The 23,278-nt window shown below is 43.2% G+C and overlaps 1 protein-coding gene across 1 annotated transcript in view; it reads left to right on the top strand.

The window, feature by feature from the left end:
- LOC129341409 (phosphatidylethanolamine-binding protein 1-like) overlaps window positions 1-19,618 on the top strand; it is a 30,926-nt gene extending 11,308 nt beyond the window's left edge. The window contains exons 2-4 of the mRNA XM_054996589.1: window positions 6,231-6,340; window positions 12,180-12,280; window positions 18,272-19,618. Of these exons, the coding sequence (XP_054852564.1) occupies window positions 6,231-6,340; window positions 12,180-12,280; window positions 18,272-18,489 (429 nt within the window). The 3' untranslated portion in view covers window positions 18,490-19,618. The remainder of the gene's footprint in view (window positions 1-6,230; window positions 6,341-12,179; window positions 12,281-18,271) is intronic.
- The last annotated feature ends 3,660 nt before the right edge of the window (window positions 19,619-23,278 follow it).

Raw genomic sequence — 23,278 nt, 5'->3', positions numbered from 1 at the left:
ATTGTTTCTCAAGCACAACTCCCTCCCAATGTGTGCCAGTGTCAGAAGGAATTCCCAGAACACGTATGTGGTTGAAAAGATCCAGCTTTAATAGTATTTAGAGATGAATTTCATAGGGGGGAAACACCCACGATTCAACAATCCTCACTTGGCATTACGGTGTTGGCTGGTGCCTTTCGGTCACTTGTCACTCAGGAAGGAAGGCGGGTGAGTTCCGAGAGGGGGACCCCTTCCTTCCAAGTGACTGTCCTGCTCCTTAAGCACGCAGCACATCTCACCTATCCTTAAAATAAAACTCAGGTCCTTGGCTTGGCCAGGTGGTTCCTGCTCAGGATGGATCTCTGGGTGCAGATGATCTCCTCGGGGCTCGCGGATCTTTCAAGCAGGCTGGTGGCTTCTTTTCCTCTCCCTTCTCCCCGGTCTTCCCACAGGCCTGCAACTTGCCGTGGGGAGAAGAGGGAGGGAGAGCCTTTAGCTCAGCGCTGCCTGGAGTGTTCCTGCTGGAGGCTGGATGGCAGGAGCGCTTTCTGCCCCTTCCAGCACCTGGGTGTCTGTGCCGGAGGGGCCAGCGGGCTCATCGGTTGGCTTGGCCAACCGGTAGAAAATCTCTTCCTCGGAGTAGCGCTTTCGCGGCTTGGCCGTTTTTGCCCCAGGGGCACCCTTTCGCTTGACCTTGACGGCAGCGTTTAGAAAGTGTGGGAAAGCGTGGGTGCAATGCTGCTGCTGCTGCTTCTTCTGCCCTCCTGCCTGCGTGGTCATCCGACGATAGGCGGCAGCCCAAAAGGAGCCCGGGCAGTGCTTGGCCATGGAGAAGGAGATGACGTTATCCTGTATCTGCCTGTTGAAACACCAGGACATGAGCGGGCAGCTCTGGAGATGGCAGCTCTTGGGAAGCCTAATGAGGCAAATGTTCCTCCTCCCTCCAGGAGGAAGCTTGCTTCGCTTGGCCGGGTTCTTCTGGGGCCTGCTCTGCCTTCTCTTTTTCTTGCTCTGAAGATGGGCCTTCTGGTCTTTGGGTACGGGAGCCATGGCGTTTCTGTTTTTCCTCCTCTTCTCTTCAGCTGCCCCACTGCAAATGAAGGTGACCTCCCCCTAGCCCAGCTTATATAGTGGGAGCCATGCAAATGAGGGGTTTGCTCTAAGTGCTGTGATTGGAGGGCTGAAACAATGGTCCAGGCAGATACCTAACAATGCTGGACTGTGAGAGGTCATTTTTGTGCCGCCTAACTTAAGCTAGAGTTAAGGCTTTTTGGTTTCAATGGGAAAGCTAAGCATGTGCTTCTCAAGTCCATCTTCCCCTTTAAAATAATGAAACCCAAAAGATACCATCTCTGGACAGATTGTGCCCTGGAAGTGATGCTTTACTTGATTTTATATCTGTGTGTGACACTTGGTGAAAGCTGGATTTTAAGAAAGTGTGCTGTTCCATGTCCACCACCCACCTACACACCCACTTTCAAATTGTAATGCAGGTTTTTTTAGTGTATTATCTTTTGTGTACTATCTTTCCTCCGAGAAGCCCAAGATAGCGTACATAATTATCCCCTTCTCCATTTTATACTCACAACAACCTGTCTTTGAAGTAGGTTACAGTCCGAATGGCCCAAGGTCACCTTCCAGATTTCATATCAGGAAAGAGTTTGAATCTAGGGGTCTCCACTCTGGTTCTTTTCTTCTCCCCATTTCACAGTACCGATCCAGTTCAAAAATACTAATCCAGTCCAAAGTGTTCATAGTTTATTTTCCTTTATATTCCTCCCTGCTGTAGGTTGCTTGATCTCCTCTGCATTTTTCATTTCGGGATGTGTGCTTCATTTAAGGCTGTCTTTTTTATGAGTAAAAGGTTCTAAACTTACTCAACGTACACATTTTTGACACTAAGAGGATTGCAAGGCCACCCTAAATACATGGAGGTTTGATGATTGTGTTAGAGAGGTTTCTGTTGGTTTTGAGTAAATTGTGAATATTCCCATTTATTGATTTGAAACTCCATCTGGAAACCTGACAAGCCCAACAAGAAAAGAAAGCTGGCGCAAGGTCAAGTTTTGTAATTCATGGAAAGCAAAACTAGCTCTCAGTATTTTTTTTTCTCCCTTAGTTGGAAAGAAGCCTTTGAGGCTTCAGTTGAAAGTGGGTGTATGGGAATGAGTGATCTACCCAACCCGCTCCCTTCCTGTAAGTGCCTCTTACTGAAGTTGCTTGCCCATTCAAAAAAGGAAGGTTATGGGGTCCATTTATCTTTATCCCTGCAGTGGGGAATACAGCTTATGGAACAGTGTTTTTGAATGGAGAAATGGAAGAAGAGTAAAGTTGTCCCTTCTCTCTGTGTTCCTAATCTACCAATAACAGCCTCGTGTGTTACATTTGGTGTTTGGGAGACTATGAAATGTCTTCTCTGCATTGCTTAGGTTGGCCCTAGGAAAGGGTGGTGGGACTCCTGGTCTGTGTGTATTTTGCAGACAAAGCCACAATTTATATTTACATGCACTGTTCATATATTGTGCAGTGGGCATAATTTTTGTGCATTGTGACAGGGTACAAAGTAGAATATGTGAGATAGCCTGAGTGTAGATTGTTTTCAGTGAAATCCTAAACAGAGTAGTCTGCCCACTGCAATCAGTGGGATTAGATTAGAGTAACCCTGCTCTGGATTTCACTGTTTGTGACTCCTTCTCTAAGGGTTTTTGTACTGGAAGAGGAGAGAACTTCCCTGGCGGCTTGCCACTGGTTCTTCAGTTATGAAACTTTGCTTCATTTGGGTTCGTTGAAGCAGTGATGTAAGCTATGTTTATTTGTGCTGGCTTTGGTGGCTGGAATTAAGCCAGGAAACAGCTGCAAGCATGCCAGTCGTTAAAAAACTGAAATTCAGTAACGTGTTTTTGCAAAAGTATATTTCGTACAAAGGAAGATTCTAAACAAAGATCTGTGGATGGGGGTGGGGGAGTGACCTTTGACGTAATAAAAACAAAAAACAATATCTTTTAACAAAGTCATGAATAGTCACAAAAAGGAATATTTTAGATCCTTCTGGATCAAATTATCCAGAAGTCATATCTGTAATTAAAATTAAGGTTGTGTGCATGATTTTAGCATACAAAGTGTATTTCAGTGTTTTTAAGCCCCTAATTTAAATACAGTTTTGGCACCTTAAAGATTAATAGATCTTTTTTGTGGGCTACATACATAGGGTTGCCAGTTCCTCGTTGGGGGCAGGGATCCCCCGCTCCCACCCCTGCCCCTGCTTACCTGGCCAGCAGGGGGGAACGCGCCTCCCAGGGTGTGCTCCCAGGCCACTGTGATGCACTTCTGCTTTCCGCAGCGGCCGCTCTGGCCCAGGATTGGGGCCAAATCGGCCCAGATCAGGCTGCTGCAGAGCACAGCAGAGCTCCCACACTCTGCAGTCGTCCAATCTGGGCCTAATCAGCCCAATTTGGGCCCAATTTGGCCGGATCAGGCTGCTGCGGAGTTCAGAAGTGCTCCCGCGCTCAGCAAGGGCCCGATTCAGACCCCTGCAGAGCACAGGAACTCTCCCAGGAGGGCCTGCAGCTAGCACGATGACATCACTTCCCAGAAGTGACATCATTGCGCAGGCTGGGAGTGCATGTGTGACCACAGGATAGCAGGTAGGTGCAGGGCCTCCCGCCTGAAGGGGGGGAGGACCTGGCAACCACATATACAGCCCATTTTGTCTGATGCGTGAAGTGTGTCCTGATTTGGCAGATAGTAGCTTTGAGTATTTTTTTTAAATACAAGCAGAACAAAAGTTGAGTACCCCAATGAACAAACACACACACACACACACCCTCGAGTTTGCTCTGTTGAAGAAAACATAAAGGTATGGTGTCTGAATATACACATTCATGAAGAACCTCAGAGTTCAGAGGCACTATATCTCTGAGCACTAGATATAGGGAGCCAAAGAGAGATGGCCACACCACTTTCCTACCATCCATGTGACCTTCGAGGGAAGTCTGTGCCTGGATGCTGTTGCATACAGGGGGACGATCTCTATTTTTACAATGGGAAGCATGAAGCAAACAAATCAGATATTCCAAAACAGCTGTATTTTACGTGACTACTTTAAATTATTGCCACATTTTGAGTTTGGAAGCAATTTTCCTTCAGGTTAGATTGGCTGATGACTATGAAGTTGTATTTCCTTTCATGTTGTTTGTACTTCACCGGCATGAAGTAAACCGTCTGGGTTGCATTACTGGTTTATTCCTTGCTTGCAAGCTCATCTGGTGAGGGCTATCTTGTGGGACAAACAGAACTCGCCTGTTCATTTGCTAGCCTGACTGTAATAGGATCTCTCCCATCAACATTCTAATAGAGTAGAATTCTACTACTAGGCCATAATCCTACAGATGTAGGTGCATTTATGCACACTGATTTTGGAAGGGAGGAAGCATGCTTAATGCTGCGTTGCGTTGTCCTTAAAATTTGAGAACTAGTTCAAGCCACCAACCTCTTTGAAAAGGTCAAGAAACATCAAATATTGGCAATTGTGATAATAGAAACTTGTAGGAAAAGACCAGACCCTCTTTCACCTTTGTATACTACCCTTGTTCCAAGGAGCTGAGAGTGGCATACCAAGCCAGTGATGTAGGTTAGGCTGACTAACCAGGGCCATCTGATGGGCTGCATGGAAGAGCAGAGATTTGTTTCTGGGTTTGCCTGATCGAGCTGCATCAACAGTAATTGGATATTGTGCAATTGTTATGGTACAGCAATCATTCACCTCTTGGGTTGGCTTGTCCACACCAGAAAAACAGCATTGGAAAGGACTGTGCTGTTGGTGTGCTATAGCAGTCTCCAACGATGTGTGGAATGGCTGCAGCCCTGGTCTGATAGTTTAACTGCTGGACCACATTGCACACACATGCAGCTGCCTTATACCGAATCAGACCACTGGTTCGTCAAGGTTGGTACTGTCTAGTCAGACTGACAGTGGCTCTCCAGAGTCTCAGGTCTTTCACTTCCCCTACTACCTGATCCTTTTTTAAATTGGTGATGCCATGAATTGAACTTTGGGACCTTGGGCTCTGCCACTGAGCCACAGCCCCTCTTCTCTATGCTGGAAATTCCAGCATATGTACCTCAGAGAGGTACATATGCATATTGTCCCCATATGTACCTTGGAGAGCTCTTAGATCTGCAAGTAAACACCTACTGGTGGTCCCTGGCCCCAGGGAGGCTTGGCTGGCCTCAACCAGGGCCAGGGCACTTTCTGTCCTGGCCCCAACCTGGTGGAACTCTCTGTCATAAGACACTCGGGCCCGCCAAGATCTTGTATCTTTTCGGCAGGCCTGTAAGACAGAGATGTTCCTCCAGGCATATGGTTGAGGCCAGCATTGGCTCCATCTAATTAGTCTCCCTGCTGGTCTCCTGCCAGTGGGGGGAGCTTATGGTCCATCTGCCTCCCCATGCTTGAGGAGTTAGAGGTTCACCAACCCACACCTCCACCCTTTTCTTCCCTTGTGTATGGTGGGCAGGGAAAGGGGGAAGGGTGCACTACCTGGAATGTTGAAATCCATGTTGGTACTGAGTTGTATTTTACTGGTTTTATTTGTTGTAATTTATCTATGATTGTGACCCATCCTGAGCCTGCTTGTGGGGAGGGTGGGCTAGAAATCCAATCAATCAATCAATCAATCAATCAATCAATCAATCAATCAGTCAATCAGCTTGCTCAATTTCAGCAAGATTGCTGTGTCCTGTTGCATGCCTTCAGACCGCACCCTGGGTCTAAGGCCCAGTACACATCCACAACTAATCTTTGCTGCTTCTCCCCCCACCCCCAAGTTGCAAGAGAAAATTAGCAGTGAGAAGAGATCATGGGGGAAAAAAGCTTAGCATGACTTGGGGAACGCTGGGGCTAAGCAAATGTTTTTTTCTGGGGTGTGTCGCTGAGTTGGTTTGGAAGATGTCTTCTGAGAGTTCTGCACCCCAGGCACTGGTGGACCCAAATTCAAATTTAGACTGTGGCGCACAGGAAGAGGATACTTAAACCTTCCTGACTTGAGAAAGCCCAGATGCCACTAACAGCTGGGAGCAGAGGGGTCATAGAAATGTTAAAAGAGGAAGGGTAAATGCTCATCACACTGTCACTGGTAAAATCCAGAATTCCTTGTACCTCCATTTCAGTAAAAACAAACAAACCCAGAAGATGCTCAGATGCTGGATATTTCTGATACTTCACTTAAACTTGTCATTTTTAACTGTGGCAGGTACAGAACTGTCCAACGTCCATTGCATGGAATGGCTGTGACCCACAGAAGCTCTATTCCTTGATCCTCACGGACCTGGATGTTCCAAGCAGGGGGAACCCAGAGCTCAGGTAAGAAATAAATGGAGGAAGGCTGTATTCTCCCATCAACCTCCTCCTACAGTTAAAGGATGTCTTTTGTGAGATTGATGCTACTTTGGTCCCACCAATGCAGTATACTGGAGCAGACACTATCTTTTATGGGATCTCGAGGGCCCATTCAAGAAAAATGGGATTTTCTTATGATTTGACTGAAGAGGGAATGTGTGCCATGTATAAATTTGCTCAGAGGGAGATGTGACAGTGTCTACAGCTTCTAGCTCTTGTTTGTCTCCGTATTGAGGAGATACACACACACATTTATGCTTCAAGAGGACATGCCAGAACTGAAAGGGAAAGTTACTTTGTCATGACCCAACTCCTAACACATGGTGACTGTGAGCTAGAAAGTCCCACCTCAGAAGTGTTGTAGTAGCTAAAGATGCCTGGGACCAACTCTGTAAAGAAACTATAAAGTTACTTAAGGGAAGGAGGAAAGGTTGTCATAACTTGAACCTCATCTTCTTTCATTGTTTCAACATTTAAACTCCAACATACTCCACACATAGGGATGATTCTAGACCAATTGATTGTCTGAACAGTCTCCAAGGGTGGCCCCATGTAGAGCATGCTACAGTAGTCTACTTGGGAGGTCACCATTACCAAGACATTTATTTATAGTTGATTATAGTTTACTTCATTTATAGTCAGTCTTTATGGCTGAGACTATAGGCAGATTACGCAATTTGATAAAAGCAGTACAGTAAAAATAATGCATAAAACTTGATTAAAATTTTAGAGAATGCAAAAATGAATGTATAATATGTTCAACAAACAACACTGGAGAACAATACAACAGTGAGCACTTCCATGAAGGGTTGTAATGGATGAATCAGCCAAAATAGATAAAATATATTTTGCTACCTTTCTGAACCCAAGTTTAGTACCATCCTGATTAATTTTGTGCTGTTCTCCCATCTGGTATAGAAAAAACTTTTGATTCAAGTATGTCTTGTAATGTGTTGTGCTGGAGGATTTTGTTTCCTTTGGGAGAGAATATTTAACTGAGAAAAAAATCTAGATCCTTTCCAAAGGGGACCTCACCATGATAATCATTTCACGACATATAAATGCTCTCATAATTGTTCAGGAATTACAGCAACCAATACAATTCACTGACTTCTATCTTATGTGCTTTATCCTCCTTCAGTGATGGAAATCTATAAAAGAAGATGGTCTGCATTGTGAATTTTGCTGATTATTTTCAGGGACATTTGCATGGATCTAAACTAGTTTCCGTAGAATTCCTTGGTTCCATTTCCATCAGAAATATCATGGATTCCATTTCCAAGGAACCCATGCTGTTTCTGATGGATTCTGAAGATCCTGGGACTGGGGTATGCATTCTGCGACAGAGGCGGGAAACTGAGATGCTGAAAGTATCCTTTGCAACGGCTGTAGCCAGTGTTTGTGATGCTTGCATAAACAGCAAGAAAATTGTGTTTGTGTCACTGTAAATAGGCCTCTCAAGAGGGCTCTGTGGGATGATCGACACAGAAAACAAAATGAAGAAGTTGAGTGGACTCTTGTTGCTTCAGACTGCTGGTGATTAATCACATAATCTCTTATTTGGGAAAATTTAGTGCAAGTAGAAAATTAGCACAACAGGCTTGGGATAGAACCTTTACCCCTGATGTTCTAGTCTGCTGCTTACAAGGAGTTTTTAAAAAATGTGTGGAAGTACTAAAAATGGTGTCTCCCACCTGCAGTCTGAAGTAGTGCAATTCACTTGCGTCATGCTGCCATCTTGGAAAACCGAAAAGAAAAGCAAAAGCGCCATGATGAACTAACTAAGAGGAAAAGTCTATAGCACAATAAACTATGAATGAAAGTATGTTTATAGAATACTCATTGAAATTAACTCACACGTCTATAGTTACACAATAATGCTACGGAGGCAGTCATTGGCAGATTCAAATCATACAGAACAGCAAAAATAGGTCACAGATTATACAGCATACTCAAGGTAGTCCACATGACTCCAATAAAGTGCTAAGCGCCAAAATACAAAATCAAAGTTATATATACATTCAACAGTATTGGAATAATGAAAGTGACCAGTGATTGTTCATTAAAGTGACAGTGTCTCATTGAAAACCACAATAAAGTAAATTACAAATTCATAGTTGTTACACAAGTTCATAAATATTTCAACATTGAATCAATTCATGAAGATTCAAGTCCAAAGGATCCCAAGGGGATATTAATCCAAGATGTTCTACTTCATAACTGCTACGGGCACGCTAGCATTCCATGTCCCGTTTCTGTTAACCTTCTTCCTGGCAGTTACCAACTGGAAATATTTCATAAATTAGTTATTTATACAATAATTACATAGGAATACATAAAACCATTATAAATACACTCACAACCATAAGGTACACAAGTAATATCCCCAGCATATTGCAAACTGCTCCTCCTAGGCGGGTGTGTGGCCAATTTTATACCATGTAATTATATATCACCAGAAGATTAACCCCAAATCAATTTGCAAAAATTAAAGAGCAAGGGTATCTGATACTGCCCATAAGTATGAAAAATTAAAAAAAAAACATGATAGGTCCATATTAACATTCAAGCCTATTGGGGATACAGTATTCAATTTAAAAATCCAGCAAGCCTCCTTTCTAAGGAGATCCCTCCTGATAGTTTCTGTGCTTGTGAGTCTGCTGACATATAATACTGTAAAGAACATGTCCTTCTCCTTATGGTTGGCTTCCACAAAATGTGGAACCCAAAGGAGCATCGGCTATTCTCCGCCGAATATGTGAGAGATGTCCTTGAATTCTTAGTCTTATAACCCAAGTTGTGTTGCCAATATAATTTTCCACATTTACACTTAATTAAATAAACAACATTGTCTGTCTTGCAGGTAGAAAAAAAACTTAAAAGGATACCCATGTTATTGAGTTCCTGCTTATTCATTACCAAAGAAAACACAGAACAATGTCCACAAGGGAAGAAGCCCCGTGGCATGTCCGGAGGGGACCTGCCAACCTGGATATCTGAAAGGACCAACACATCTTTAAAATTCCTGGTCCTACGAAAATTTATCCTAGGTGGGATAGTGCAGCCTAGTAAGTCTTGGACCAGTGGCCAGTACTCGTTAATAATCCTCTTAATAACAGATGCATCTGGCGGGGAGAGCTGTGGTTCTCGAAGGCTTGTGCTGCAGTGGAATTGGTTGGTCTTGGAGGTGCTGCTGGACTCTTTGATTTTGCTACTACAGACTAACACGGCTAAGTCCTCTGAACCTTTACAGAAGCAAACTGATCTCCATAGCAGAAGGAGCTGTTTGCATCTGCATATCAGAAGCAGATGTTTGCATCTACCCCGCCCTCCCCTCTCCTCCTCTATATCTGACCAGTTTCTTTTGGCCCTCCATGCATCTGACGAAGAAAACTGTGATTCTCGAAAGCTTATGCTACAATAAAATTGGTTAGTCTTAAAGGTGCTACTGGACTCTTTTTGATTTTGCCTCTTAATAACGTTAGTTAGTGGGGTGTAATCAATGGCAAATGTAATTCTATTATCTTGTGGTCTTGGTCGAGAAGAAAATATCATTCCTGCTACGTGTAATTGCTCTGTGTTTACAATTGGAAACAATATGTCATGGGTATCCCCTTGCCAAGAAGTTACCTTCCAAATATGTACTCTGGCGTTCAAAATCTAAATAACATGGAATCTTGCTTAATCCTAAGGAACTGGCTATATGGCAAGCTTTGTCTAAGGTGGCATGGGTGAAATGATCGGTAATGTAAATATGCATTTTTATCTGTTTTCTTTGGAGTGTTAACATGTTATTCCCTGAGCGATAAACCATAAGCTCAAGGTAATTGATGGACTTGCTATTGTGCTGCCAAGTAAATTGAATATTATTATTTATGACATTTATCCAATTGCACAGAAGCTCAATTATAGACTGATCTTTTATTAGGAAAAAGAGATCATCAATATGCCTCTTAAAAATTAAGATGGAGTCAAAAATGGATTTATGTCCAGATTACAATAATAGTCCATCTGCAGTCTCCCCATATATAAATTGGCCACCCTAGGGGCTACCAAACTGCCCATAGCCACCCCTTTGATTTGCACGAAAAAATCATTGTCAAATCTGAAATAATTATACTCCCAAATAATTTCGAACAATGAACACAAGAAAAAAGTAGGAGGAGAAGGATGTTCATGTTGATCTAAAATAAATTCAATAGTATCATGTGCATCTTGATGTGGTATGTTAGCATACAATGATACGACGTCTAATGTTAGAAAGACAGCTTCCAAAGGTAGGGACATACCTTCATGGGCAGAAATAAAGAACACTGATTGAAGCTTTTTTAATGACGTTGTAAAAATGTGTCTAAGTACTTGGCTAGAGGTTCTAATATTGAATTGGAGCATGATATAATAGGGTGTCCCGGAGAAGGACGTTCAGGCTTGTGAATCTTTGGGAGTAAGTAGGAGTGCATGGGTGTAAATTCAACACAGCCTTATGTATATTATCAGGGATATAACCCAGGCAAAGTCCCTCATCAGCAGCAGCAGCAGCAGCAACCTTTATTGGAATTACATCCATGTTAACAAAAACATTCGCCACAACCAGAACTCAGTCTACAAATACACAACTTGCCTCATAGATGCAAGGAACAAAAATTTAGCTACACTTTTGATAACTTTTTGGTTCTGAGTAGCCAATAGGAAGATAACTTTACATTTATCAGATTTTCCAATTTGCTCTCTCAACAGCGGGTCAATGAGCGTGGGATGTATATCACAGTAATAAGTACAATACAGAAAGACATGTTCCAGGGTTTCTATGTCTCACTGAGCACAAGTGCATAACCTGTTAGCATATGGCGTTTTATGGAATTTCCCATAAAGTATCGCAGAAGGTAGCACATTAAACCAAGCTAATGAATAAGCTCTGCGTTAATGTGGGGCCACTAAACAAGTGAGATATTCTGCCCTATACCCATGGGGTAAAACCCCCAAACCTAGGGGTGAACATCGGCCTATTGCAAGACTCCTGAGATTCTGAATCTCAATGTCAAGGAGTCTTTGTCTGATCAGTGCATAAGCTGATTTTTCTGTGAGGGAAAACAAATCTTCAATATTAATCCATATTAATTTTTTTTCTATGTTGTTAAGCCACATGGATGACTGAGACTCCATCAGTATGTAAAAGATGAGGCTATCCTCATTATTCTTAAGAGTCCCTCATCGATGGTTGTCCTAATCAGTAACGAAATATGTTTCATAGGGTCTTTGGTATCAGCTTGTAATTATCATGAACAGAAAACTGGTGTCTAGCTTCAGCTTTTATCAAGAAGTACAATGGCCCCACTTTTATCAGCTTCCTTAATAACTAAATTGGGGTCAGAAGCTAAGGCTCTCAAAGCCTCACGTTCCTCATATTTTAAATGATTCCACCTAAGTGAAAAATCCCATTCAAAAGCACCAATGTGAAAAATCCCGAATCTGCTGGTGACTGTCTCTGTGGCATTATTGTGTAACTATAGACTTGTGAGTTAATTTCAATGAGTGTTCTATAAACACATACTTTCATTCATAGTTTATCTTTATTTTATTTCTTTTCTTTTTGTGTTTACTTACCGTGACTCTCTCGTTCCTTTACGGTTCTACCTTGGAAAACCAGGCCGACTGCAGATGATAATCCTCAGGTGTTTGTGAGATGAATTTTAGACAGGCACATGGAAGGGAATTGCCCTTCCAATGCCATGGGGGATTAATGTGGAAAACTGATTTTGTTTGCTGAACTCTGTACATTCATATTACTGTTTTATGGCATTAGAGAATGGCACCATTTCCTGGTGACCAACATGAAGGGCAACGACATCAGCAGTGGATGTGTCCTGTCAGAGTATGTTGGATCAGCACCTGCCAAAGACACAGGTAGGTGGCCTGTTGTGGGCCTGAAGGATCATTTCTCTCTCTTTCACTGTGACCTCAATTGCCCCGGGGGACTCCAGGGAAGGACTGTGTCTTTAAAGAGATTCTCTGTCCTCTGAAATCAACTAGATCAACTTCATTCTGAACTGTGCTTTCTATAACATGCTTTATGTAGATGATGGTTCCGAAGGTCCTGATGAGAACTTAACTGTTTCACAGGAGGCAACCCTGGCTCAGCAGCCGCACGGTGATAAAGTCCCTGTCTGCTCCTGGAGCTCCCCCCTCCCATGGATTTCCTCTCTCTTCCTTTCTCTCCTCTCTCTACATTCCGATTGCACAGGTAAGTAGGAGGGAACAAGTTGTCCCTCCTGCTGCTATGGTGACTATGAGCCAAAACACACGTTAAGAAATACCTAGGTTCAGCACGTGTTCTCTTACCTCAAGGTTTGCCGGGATCTATAGGCGTCCTGGAAGCTTAAAGTTTAGCATTTACAGAGCAGCAAAAAGGGGAAGGGAAATACAGGCGCCTGTATTTTAAGCTTTAAGCTTCCAGGACGCCTTTAAGCTTCCAGGACCCCTACAGATCCCGGCAAACCTTGAGGTAAGAGAACACGTGCTGAACCTAGGTATTTCTTAACGTGTGTTTTGGCTCTCTGTTTCCCCAAATTTGCTGTGGTGCAGTTTTAGTCATGCACAGCTTGTCACTCATAGCATACTAGCCCAGGATGGGTGCATGTTCCCAGCAAAAGACTTGCTCAGGCAGCTGAAATGGGTCCAGATATAGACAAGCCTCCAGATGTGCCTCTGTATCAGCTGCATATGTGGAACCTGGTTCTGTGCATGGGTTTCCCATGCTGGACTGGGGTATGTGCATACTATTGTGATAGGCAGCAGTGGCTACTCCTGTGTGCATATGCCGTTTTGATTACATGTGTTCTGTATGCACACGAGCTACATTCAGACATCAGGCTAAGCCTCAATTAAGGTCCAGCACGCTGTAACAAACATGAACACTGTTGTGTGTCTGTGCTCCTCTGCCTTCCCTGCTTGCACAGAGCCATGATGTCCTAATGCATGTGCCTGGACAGATTAGCATTTTTGTTTGCCACAAACTGGGATTCTAAAGCAGAGGCAAAAAAACTCCAGTTCACCCTTAGGCTCTTGCATTCAGACATCCTTGCCATTGGGGGGGGCATGTTTTCTTTGCTTCACACAAAATGGGAGGAGGTGGAGGCAGTGGCGAGGTATGACTAATTGCATTTGAATATCACCGTGTCTTCAAGAGGGCATCTCTTAAACATACGACCTGTGGAAGTGATCTTTGGTTTGAGAAGAGGTTGCTTATTGATGAAGTGCTCTGAGATTACAGGGTCTTGTTTTCATGTAGCAGAGCCCATCAGTGGCCCACTGGGTGATGGTACCAGGGGGCCTCTCTTTTTTGACTATTTGGAAGGTGCTCCATGTGTGGGGGCAGCAAAGCGGGAGCTGGCTGGCAGGTACACGGTGTTCAGGACAGGCAGAGACCTGGCCCAGCAGCAGCACTCAGTCAGAACCCACACAGGAACCAAGTGCCTTGTTTGCATTTGGGGTGGGGAGGCCACTGAGAGATTAGCTGGGCAAAGCTGGCTTGGATCAGATGCTGAACGCTGTTCAAACACAGCTTGGGGAAAGGGGGTAGAGTTTTCCTTTTATCCTGACAGCTTTTTACCTGGCCGATCAGCACAAATGCTTGAGGCTTCTTTCCTCTGAGGAAACATGATAGCTCTGCGCTCCAACAAGACAGCTTAATATTCCGAGGAATGGCTGGGTTTCCTCATTGGGCCAAACAGTGCCTTCCCAGGACCATTTCAGGTCACAAAAACTGTGTGTGTGTGTTGGGTGGAGGCTGAAGCCTCTTCTCCACACACGCCATATAGTTCCAGTCTGAGGCCATTTCCCACCCACGTTGAATAATGCACTTTCGCAATCCTGTTGAATTGGATTTTTTGTTCCACACATGGAAAATCAGTTTCAAATGTTCACTAAAGAGTATTGAAAGTGGATTATCCAACGTGTGTGGAAGCAGCCTGAATCAGGCACCTGCAAGCAGGGACTGAGGAGAACCTGCAGCTTACTTTTGTTGGGTGGGGGCATGAATTGGCAGACCATGAGAAGGCTTAATTCATTTCATTGATTAGATTTATAGCCTGCCCTCCCTACAAGAAGGCTCAGGGCAAGTCACAACAATATTAAAACATATAATTTACGTTAAAATAATAAAACCACATCAATATCAGTAAATTACATATACAAAAAGGCATCTACTGTCAATTACAGTTAAACAGCCGAGTAAAGCCATAAAGTGCAGCTTGCAAGATAAATTCATATCTAGGGCAGGGGTAGTGGGACACAGGCAGTCAGGTAGGGAATTCAGTGGGAATGCAAGACTAGAGTCCATCCAACGAAGCTGATAATTTCAGGACAGCTCCAGGCTCCACCTTCAGGTTGGTAATCCTACATGAGTAGGAGCTGTGTGGGTTGGCAGGCCTAGCCCGGTTTCCTTTCAGCACTTCTAAGACTGGCAGGAGAAAAATGGGGAGGGTCCCATTGGCTAGTTTAACCATGGAGTTTTGGGTGAATTCTAGAGCATCACCCCAACATCATGATGTCACTTCCAGTTTTCACCCGAAGTGACTCTGCATGCTAGTACAATAAGGCCCCTGCACTGACAATTTAAAAATATTATGAGAGATCTTCAGCCCAAGATTTGACAGGTTTATTAAAATAATAGTGTGAATTTCAGCCTTGTAACTCTTTTCTCCCTATTTTCTTTCTCATTTTGAGTTCTCTAGTCTTAGCTCCACCCCCCTCAATTCTTCCCTAGGCCTTCCTGCTTGCCCTCTTCCTCCACAGAATTGTAGCAAGTGGGCCAGTGGTAGCCAGTGATCCTTCTGCCTCCTCCTCCTCCTCCGTGACCATGAGGGCAACTTGGCTTGGCTTGTCACACAGAGGCCTTTAGCACAGCACACAACAGTTCATTATGACTTGCATCTGAATTCTGCTTAACAGTGGAGTTCTAGCCACACAATAGACTTATTGAAAGATGAGCCTGAAGTGTATGAACATGTTATTGCTCACCCTCCAAGGCCCTAAAGCCAGCCCCGGGCAGGAGACTGCCTTGGCATGCGTTCCCTTGAGGCTTGAATGGCTCTTTTGTGTGGAGAATTATGTTGTGGCAATGGCAACCATCGTATTTGACAAGGGAAAGTTCACACCCATCTTGGAGTTTGATGCTCATTGACAGTCCTCCTCTTCTCTTCCACAGCCTTGCTTTCTAATGCTTCTCCTGAATTTGTTTTTGGAAGGTTGTTACAGGTAGCTGTAATGGTTCAGAGCAGAATCTGGATACAATAGTCGGGTTACTCCTCCTGTTGAGACCAATCCAAATAACATAAAACTGCACACGCTTTCAAGTTTTCCAGAATGCTTCATCAGGCTGGATGTTGCAAAACAAAAAAGGGTGTGTGTGAGGCAGGGCTTTTTTTCTGGGGAAAGAGGTGGTGGAATTCAGTGGGTTGCCCTCAGAGAAAATGGTCATGTGGCTGGTGGCCCTGCCCCCTGATCTCCAGACAGAGGGGAGTTTAGATTGCCCTCTGCTCTGCTCGGCGGCGCAGAGGGCAATCAAAACTCCCCTCTGTCTGGAGATCAGGGGGTGGGGCCACCAGCCATGTGACCATTTTCAAGAGATTCCGGAACTCCGTTCCCCTGCGTTCCTGCTGAAAAAAAGCCCTGGTGTGAGGAAAAAAAAGATGGTTTTTCAGGCTATGGTTTTAATCAAGGCAAGGAGAGACTGAGATGAGGAAAGGCCCAGCCCTGCCCCCAAAAGAGGGGAAGGAGGGAAAGGCAGCCAACTCCATACCTCACACAACTTGGCTGAGTGCCTCTGTTCAGGTGCTGTGCATAGCTCTCCCTGGGCCGGGCACACCCATTCATGTGCCAATGCGCAGGTTACTCAAGCCAGGAACTGCCTTGCCATCTCTGGGCTGGACTGGCCTCCAGGATGTTGCCCAGTGACTATAATGGCCAGTCCACCTCTGTCCTTAGGGCCTTGTCTCTGCATCCTCTGTATTTTGGGCTGGTTCTCATAAGAACTGACTTGCTGGTTTAGACCAAGCCCCAGCTAATCCTGCATTCTCTTGCCATCAACATGATGCTTCTACGGCTCATGTGCAAGGCATAAAAGTGATGGCCTTCCCCCTTTCCCCCAAAGTAAAGATTTTATTTAAAAATAAAAGACAACACAATAGAAAGTGCATAGAAACCTATACAAGCACAACCTTTGAATTTAATATAAGCTAATAGATATATTCAGAATGAATAACAGCACAGCTAAATTATATAACTCTCATCCCCTCTCAATTGCTTATTTTACACAAACTTTAATGTCAATAATTTTTAATCAGTTATTTCTCCTGTGTTTTATCTTTGTAGCATAATTACCTTAATTTATCTTAATCTTAAACTAAGTAATCAAAGAAATCTTTCCATTTTTTCCAAAATTCTGCTGTTGGTCTGTTGTGCACATAGGAGGTTAATTTGGCCATTGATGCGTATTCATACATCTTGTCTATCCACTCTGGCATATTAGGGCACAAATCAGTTTTCCATTTTGCTGCATATAATACTCTTGCAGCTGTCACCATGTACCGGAAAAGATCTCCCTGTTCTTTTGTAACATTATTCGGTAAAATGTTTAGTAACAAATTTCTCGGTTCTGAGTTTGAGAACCTTCTGCATCACTTCATGTATCTTTATCCAGTATCTTCGTGCTCCCTTACATGTCCACTACATATGATAAAATGTTGCTTCTGAGCACTGATATTTCCAACACTGTCCACTATAGTCCATACTAATTCTTGCAATGTCTTTGGAGGTAGTATACGATCTAAAAACATTTTACACCACTTCTCTCTTAACAACTGACAATCTCTAAATTTAATATCTTTAGTCCATAAATCTTCCCATTGATTCATGGGAATGGTTTCTCCAGAGTTTTTCATCTATTTTAACATAACAGTTTTTAACTTGCTCCATTTTTGTGTGGTATTGCAGTAGAATTTTATACATTTTCCCTAATAAATGCTTCAGGCCACCAGTTATTAATGATTCAAATTCTGTTTTTTTTCTCTTAATCTGTTGCCTTCTTTGAGAATTTGTTCTTTAAGCCTAGATACTGTTTGGTGATACATCAATCATGGAATATTTTTCCTTTGAGATTAAATTTCTTGCTAAGTTTTCACATTTCCTTGCTTGTTTATCATAGATTCATAGCTGAACTCTTCAATTCTTTTTCTGGTGGTGGCATCACAGTGAGCATTTATTGGCAACATCAGTGGCCTCCAGGGCTGTTTTTCTGGGAAAAGAGGTGGTGGAACTCAGTGGGTTGCCCTCAGAGAAAATAGTCACATGGCTGGTGGCCCCGCCCCCTGATCTCCAGACAGAGGGGAGTTTAGATTGACCTCCGCACTGCAGGAGTGCCACTTCACAGCTGGAGTGGTGTGGAGGGCAATCTAAACTCCCCTCTGTCTGGAGAGGGGGCGGGGCCACCAGCCATGTGACCATTTTCAAGAGGTTCTGGAACTGTGTTCCAGCTGAAAAAAAGCCCTGGTGGTCTCCCCTTTTAATAGATACTGGGAGCAGTCAGAGGCAAGCCATCCCCAATGAATTTGCAATACCTTTTCAGAAAGCCATCAGAATTAGAGCCCATCACCCCACTAGTGAGTTCTGTGAGTTATGGGTTGCACAAAGAACTTTCTTATCTTTCCTGAAGCTGTTGCCAATCAATTTCCCGAGTCTTTTGTTCTGCAACAGGTGTCATTTTATAAAATTGTATCATGGCACTAAACGCTTAAACTTTTCCTTTTCCCAACACTACCAAAAATGTCCCCTAAAAACAGTGAGTAGCTTTGACTCTGCCTTACTCAAAGATTTGTATTGTATTCTTGATCCATGCAGGACTTCATCGCTATGTATGGTTGGTCTATGAGCAGCCCCAGCAATTGACCTGCGATGAACCCGTCTTGAATAACATCTCTGCTGCCAAGCGGGAGAATTTCAGAGCCGTGTCTTTCCGCAAAAAGTACAACCTGGGCCCTCCTGTGGCAGGCGTGTGCTACCAGGCAGAGTGGGATACCACCGTACCAAAGATCTATGAGCAGCTGAATGTAAAATAGATGACAGCCTAGAATTTGGATCCTACCTGGCTGCAACTGATCCACTTGCAGTTGTTTGTCTCTGTGTGTGTCAATGCTCCACCATGTACAATATACCCAATGAACACTGCTAGCAGCACAGGAAAGATTTCTATCCCCTTATTCCCTATTTTGCAACTGGAAGTGCATTCAGATGACGTTAGTGAACAGACATGGATTTGGTGTATATACATCTTTTAGACCCTGCCTGTTTCTACAATGAGCATGCAAACAGGATTTTTTTTTCAAAAAAATTGGATTCCTAAATTTTAGAATAACCCACTTCTCTGGCAATTTGGTTTGCCAAATGTACAAAACCAATTATCCAAGAAGTGTTACTTACATTGCAGGGTTGGTTGAAGAATGCAGAACGTAGAAAGTCAACAACTTGGAGGAAAAAAATGTCTTCTTTTAATGAGCTTAATAGGATGTTATTTATCAGGTGATCTTATTTACCTCTGTGCAGTGAAAAGCTTCAACTGCTCATTAAGGCTCTGTTAAAGGGACAATACACTTTTTCTCTAGATTGTTGGCAATCCTGTTGGTATTGTCTGTGCTGATTGGCAGAAATTCTCCAGGGTCTCAGACAGAGGGGAACCTTTCCTAAGCAGGCTGAGCTTAAATGCTGGGGTTTGAACCTAGGATCTTTTGCATGTAACATGTGTACTGCCTTTGAGCCACTGGCTTACAAAAAGGAAAAAGGACACCCTTAGCACTCTTCCAGTTGGCAAAAATGTGTTTTTGTCTGGCGAGCTGGAGTCAGGTTCAGTAGCAAAGCCCACAAAAGCTGTATGTTCAGCCCCTCCTCTCTTCTGTAATAGGAGCCCATGTAGCTGCTTTCACACGCATTGAATAATGCATTTTAGTAATCATTTGCAAGTGGATTTTCCCATGCAAAAACAGGAGAATCCACTAGTGAGTGATCACTAAAGTTCATTAGAAGTGCATTATTCAATTTGTGGGAAAGCATTATTGTTAATGGGAATTGTGGGTCCACAGTTTCCAGCCTATGCCTATCAACTTTTCAAAAACTGTCTGTAATCAGCCTCTGAATTCTAACATGGTATAGTAAGATTTTATGTACTGAAAAACTATTTTCCATTTTTAAATAAAAAACACTGTACTGAAATTAGAGCATTCCTTCTGCCTTTTTCCCCATTTCAATTAATAACAGTAAATACCGAATTGAAGAATATGTGCACACATCAACACAATTACAGTTTAAATTATTTCTCTTAACTTTTTGGAAGCAAATTTGGGAAAGTTGTCACTGGAAGAAAGTTGTTGTAGAAGAGCATGCTTGACAGATCACAGCAATGATGGCTGTAATTTGGGTGCTTCAGCGCTGCTACGCCCCCATTGTGTGTGTGAGGCCTGGGGCTATTGTCCTATAGCTCCCTGCCCCCACGGCCTTGAGCCTGTAAAAGAAATTTGATGGCTTTCTTCTTGTACTGTATGAGTAAGCACCTACAGGCATACTGCAAAGTGGCCCAAAGTGTTCACATAACTAATTATTTGCTAACACAGTGAGCAGCAGATACTATTCAGGTAAGAGATCCAGACCTTTTTTCTCTCCGCTGCTGTCAGTGGCTTTCACACACAGTTTGGGGAGATATTAGAAGCTTCCTGGGGTTCTTAAATGAAAAGATCAAACATAGCCCCCCCCCCCCCTGCAAATGTACTTACCCATCAGAATTAGCCCCTTCCAAAGGAACATTGTGTGTCCTGCAGAGCACTCTTCCAGGTGAGAGAGATGATGCTGAGGTCTACTGTGACCTGTGTGTGAGCTGAGGCATATCCCTAGACTCCTGTGCAGCATGCAGAAGTACCATAGCAGAACCTTTGCAAGCAGACAAGATGCTGTAGAAAGGAGACCCTTCTAGGCAGACAGTTTGAAAGTCATAAATCATGGACATTTCACTAGTCAGTTGGGTGTTCCAAATGCTTCACACCCGTTATTGCAGTAACTCTTACAACAACCCTGTGAGGAAGGCTCACATCATTACTCCATACTACAAACCCAGAGGGATTGGCTGAGACAAAGTGACTTGTCTAAGGCCACTTAGTGAGTTTGTGGCAGACATAGAGAGTTGAACCTCCTAATAGCTTACTCACTGATCTTGTAAGTCCCCTGAAGTTAGTGTTAGTAGCACTGTTAGCCTCTTAGCTACACTAGCTTCCTAAATCGAAAACCACTGGATCATTTATCACTTGCTTCTGGATACACATTCAGTATTTAAAGCCTTTACAGTTGTCCCACCGGATCATTTAGAGACCTCCTAGAGATAGGAACCTTAGTTTGCAATCACAGCATAGGTCGGCTTATGCAACCTGCTACTTTAATTTCCTTAAAGCAAAACCTTAAATTTCCCTAAAGCAAAAAAACCCCTTTGAAACACAGAGTCTGGAAGGGTCAGGCAGGGTGTGTGTGAGCTGGCTTTTTCACATGAGCCATTACGTGGCTATTTGGCTTTAGAATCTGTTTTTGAGTTGTCCTGATAATCAGGACTTAATTTGAGGCAGAGCTGAGCTTTGCTAAAAGATAATTCAGCTCTAGAATGTTACATTTGTAGTACAGAACAGCTGTTTTGTTCTCTGGGTTCAAATCCCCATTCTTCCATGAAGCTCACTTGAGTGAACTGGGTCAGTCAACAGGTCTTTATCCAGCCATGCCATTCCAAACGGCACTCAGGTTTTCTTGAGGAAGCATCTATTTCTGCCGATTCCCACCCTGCTCACAATTTTGTTCCTGAGTTGGTAAACTTTCATGAACAGCAAAAAGAGTGAAGTTGGGTCTGCAGTGGAAGAGGGAGATCTGCAGAATTTGCTGCTTCCTCTTAAGAAAACTTACGGTCCCTCAAATTATCTGAATGTTGGGTTGGATCCAGGCCATTCTGTTTGTCTAGCCTACCTGGCCGAGCCAGTCACCACTGAAAAAGCGCCCTTTTCAACAATGTAAGATCAAGAAACCACATTAACCAACATGCTTGATAAAAGCAGCAAATGATCAAAACAGAATAATCATGGTGAGTACAAATTTCAAAATGTCTATTATTCTTCCTATGCACATAGGCAAACAGAGCACATGAATGCACTGAACACAACCTTCTAAAACCTTACGCCTACATTTAACAGTTTCCGCCAAAATGCACTCTACACATAGTAAGAGGCACCGTTTCTTCAGATCCAAAAATTAAGAAACAGACAAAAACAGTTATCTGTTAACGTTTTTATTCTGCCATGAAATATTCTGTACTTGCTTCTGTTTCGTAGTTAATGAAGTGACCACCTTTTCCCATATAACCAACCACCTCCTACCACTAATACCAAAGTCCACGAGCCTGTCCCATGCATTCCCACTTTCTGAAGTTACGTAAGTGGCAACCAGAGACAGAGCCTTTTTAGTGGTGATGCCTTGGCTGTGGAATGCTTTCCTCACATCAGTACATTTGGTGCCTATTCTGTTAAGTTTTAAGCACCAAGAAAAAAAACATTTGATTTTGGTTAATTGCTTGCAGTCCCTTGGTTCATTTGAGGCCTTGGTAAATCTTTACCACTCCTTTTTTTTAATTAACTGAATATTGATTGCAAATATTTTGGTGGGATTTGCCATGGTTTCACAAGATTTAAAAAAAAAAATTCTGATGTTCACATTGTAAGTCACTTTGAATGTTTTGATTGGGGAAAAAGTAGCTAAAATTTAAAAAGTAAAACAGGAACAGTACCTTTTTTATTATTCCACAATTCAAATATGCAAGGCTTGGCAAAGAAAGGAAGTGAATGAATGAAAGATGCAATCAGGAAGATAACTGACGTAACTGGCCACTGACAGAAAAAGCTTACAAGGATACTGTTAGAATTAGATCTGGGAGATCCCACTCACATCTCAACTCAGCCATAAAACTGGCTGTAGGATCTTGGGCTAGTTACTCTCATTTCTCAGCCTAGCCTACCTTACAGGGCCATTATAGGGATAAAACAAAGGAGAGACCCATATGTGATACCTGGAGTTCCCTCGAGGAAGGCGGGCATAAGAATGTAATATACAGATCCCGATGGTGACCAGAAGATTCCTGCACTACAATCCAGACAGTCTTGGTCTCTCTCTTTGCCTCCTCCATTGACCATAGACTTGGCAATACTCAAGTGGAACTAGGTTCAGGCTGGTCCAGACTCTGCTGAGAAAGTTTTACAAACCCCAGCACAGCACAGTGCCAAAAGCATTTGGATGGCCGGCTAAAAAAAGAACAGGCTGCAGGAAATTGTGTGGAAACATTTTAGGCTCCTGCTGTCTGTGATGTTATTAGCTACATAAATCCTCAGAGAAGGGAGAAAGCAGAATGAAAATTGCTTCCTTGACACTATGAGAACTGGGGAAACAACAGTTCCAAGCTTCAGCTGCTGTGAGGGCCCCTTTAGAGGGGAAGGGGAGGTTAAAATGGAAATGATCAAAGAAAAAACTACCACCATGCTGGAGAGGAGAAAGGCATCTGAACAGAGTTCTATCCAAACAATACTGCTGTTTTGAAGACTTCTCCGCAACGCACCTTGTGGAACCCCAAGGGTGAAGACACAAGTAACATACAGAAAGAGCTGGTCCTTCAGCCACAGGAGGAGCAGGGCTTCCTTCCACCTTTGGAATACACTCATTGGTGAACTGAGCACTGGCTTAACCACTAACCTTGCCCCCTTTTCAATCGCTTTATACTTTCATCCTTCGCATTAATAATAAAATAGATTTTTTTAAAAATGCAAATCTGCGCTGGGAAGT

Source organism: Eublepharis macularius, chromosome 13, assembly GCF_028583425.1.
Source record: "Eublepharis macularius isolate TG4126 chromosome 13, MPM_Emac_v1.0, whole genome shotgun sequence".
Classification (NCBI taxonomy): Eukaryota; Metazoa; Chordata; class Lepidosauria; order Squamata; family Eublepharidae; genus Eublepharis; species Eublepharis macularius.
The sequence above is the reverse complement of the archived record's forward strand: the minus strand, read 5'-3'. Positions and strand labels throughout refer to the sequence as shown.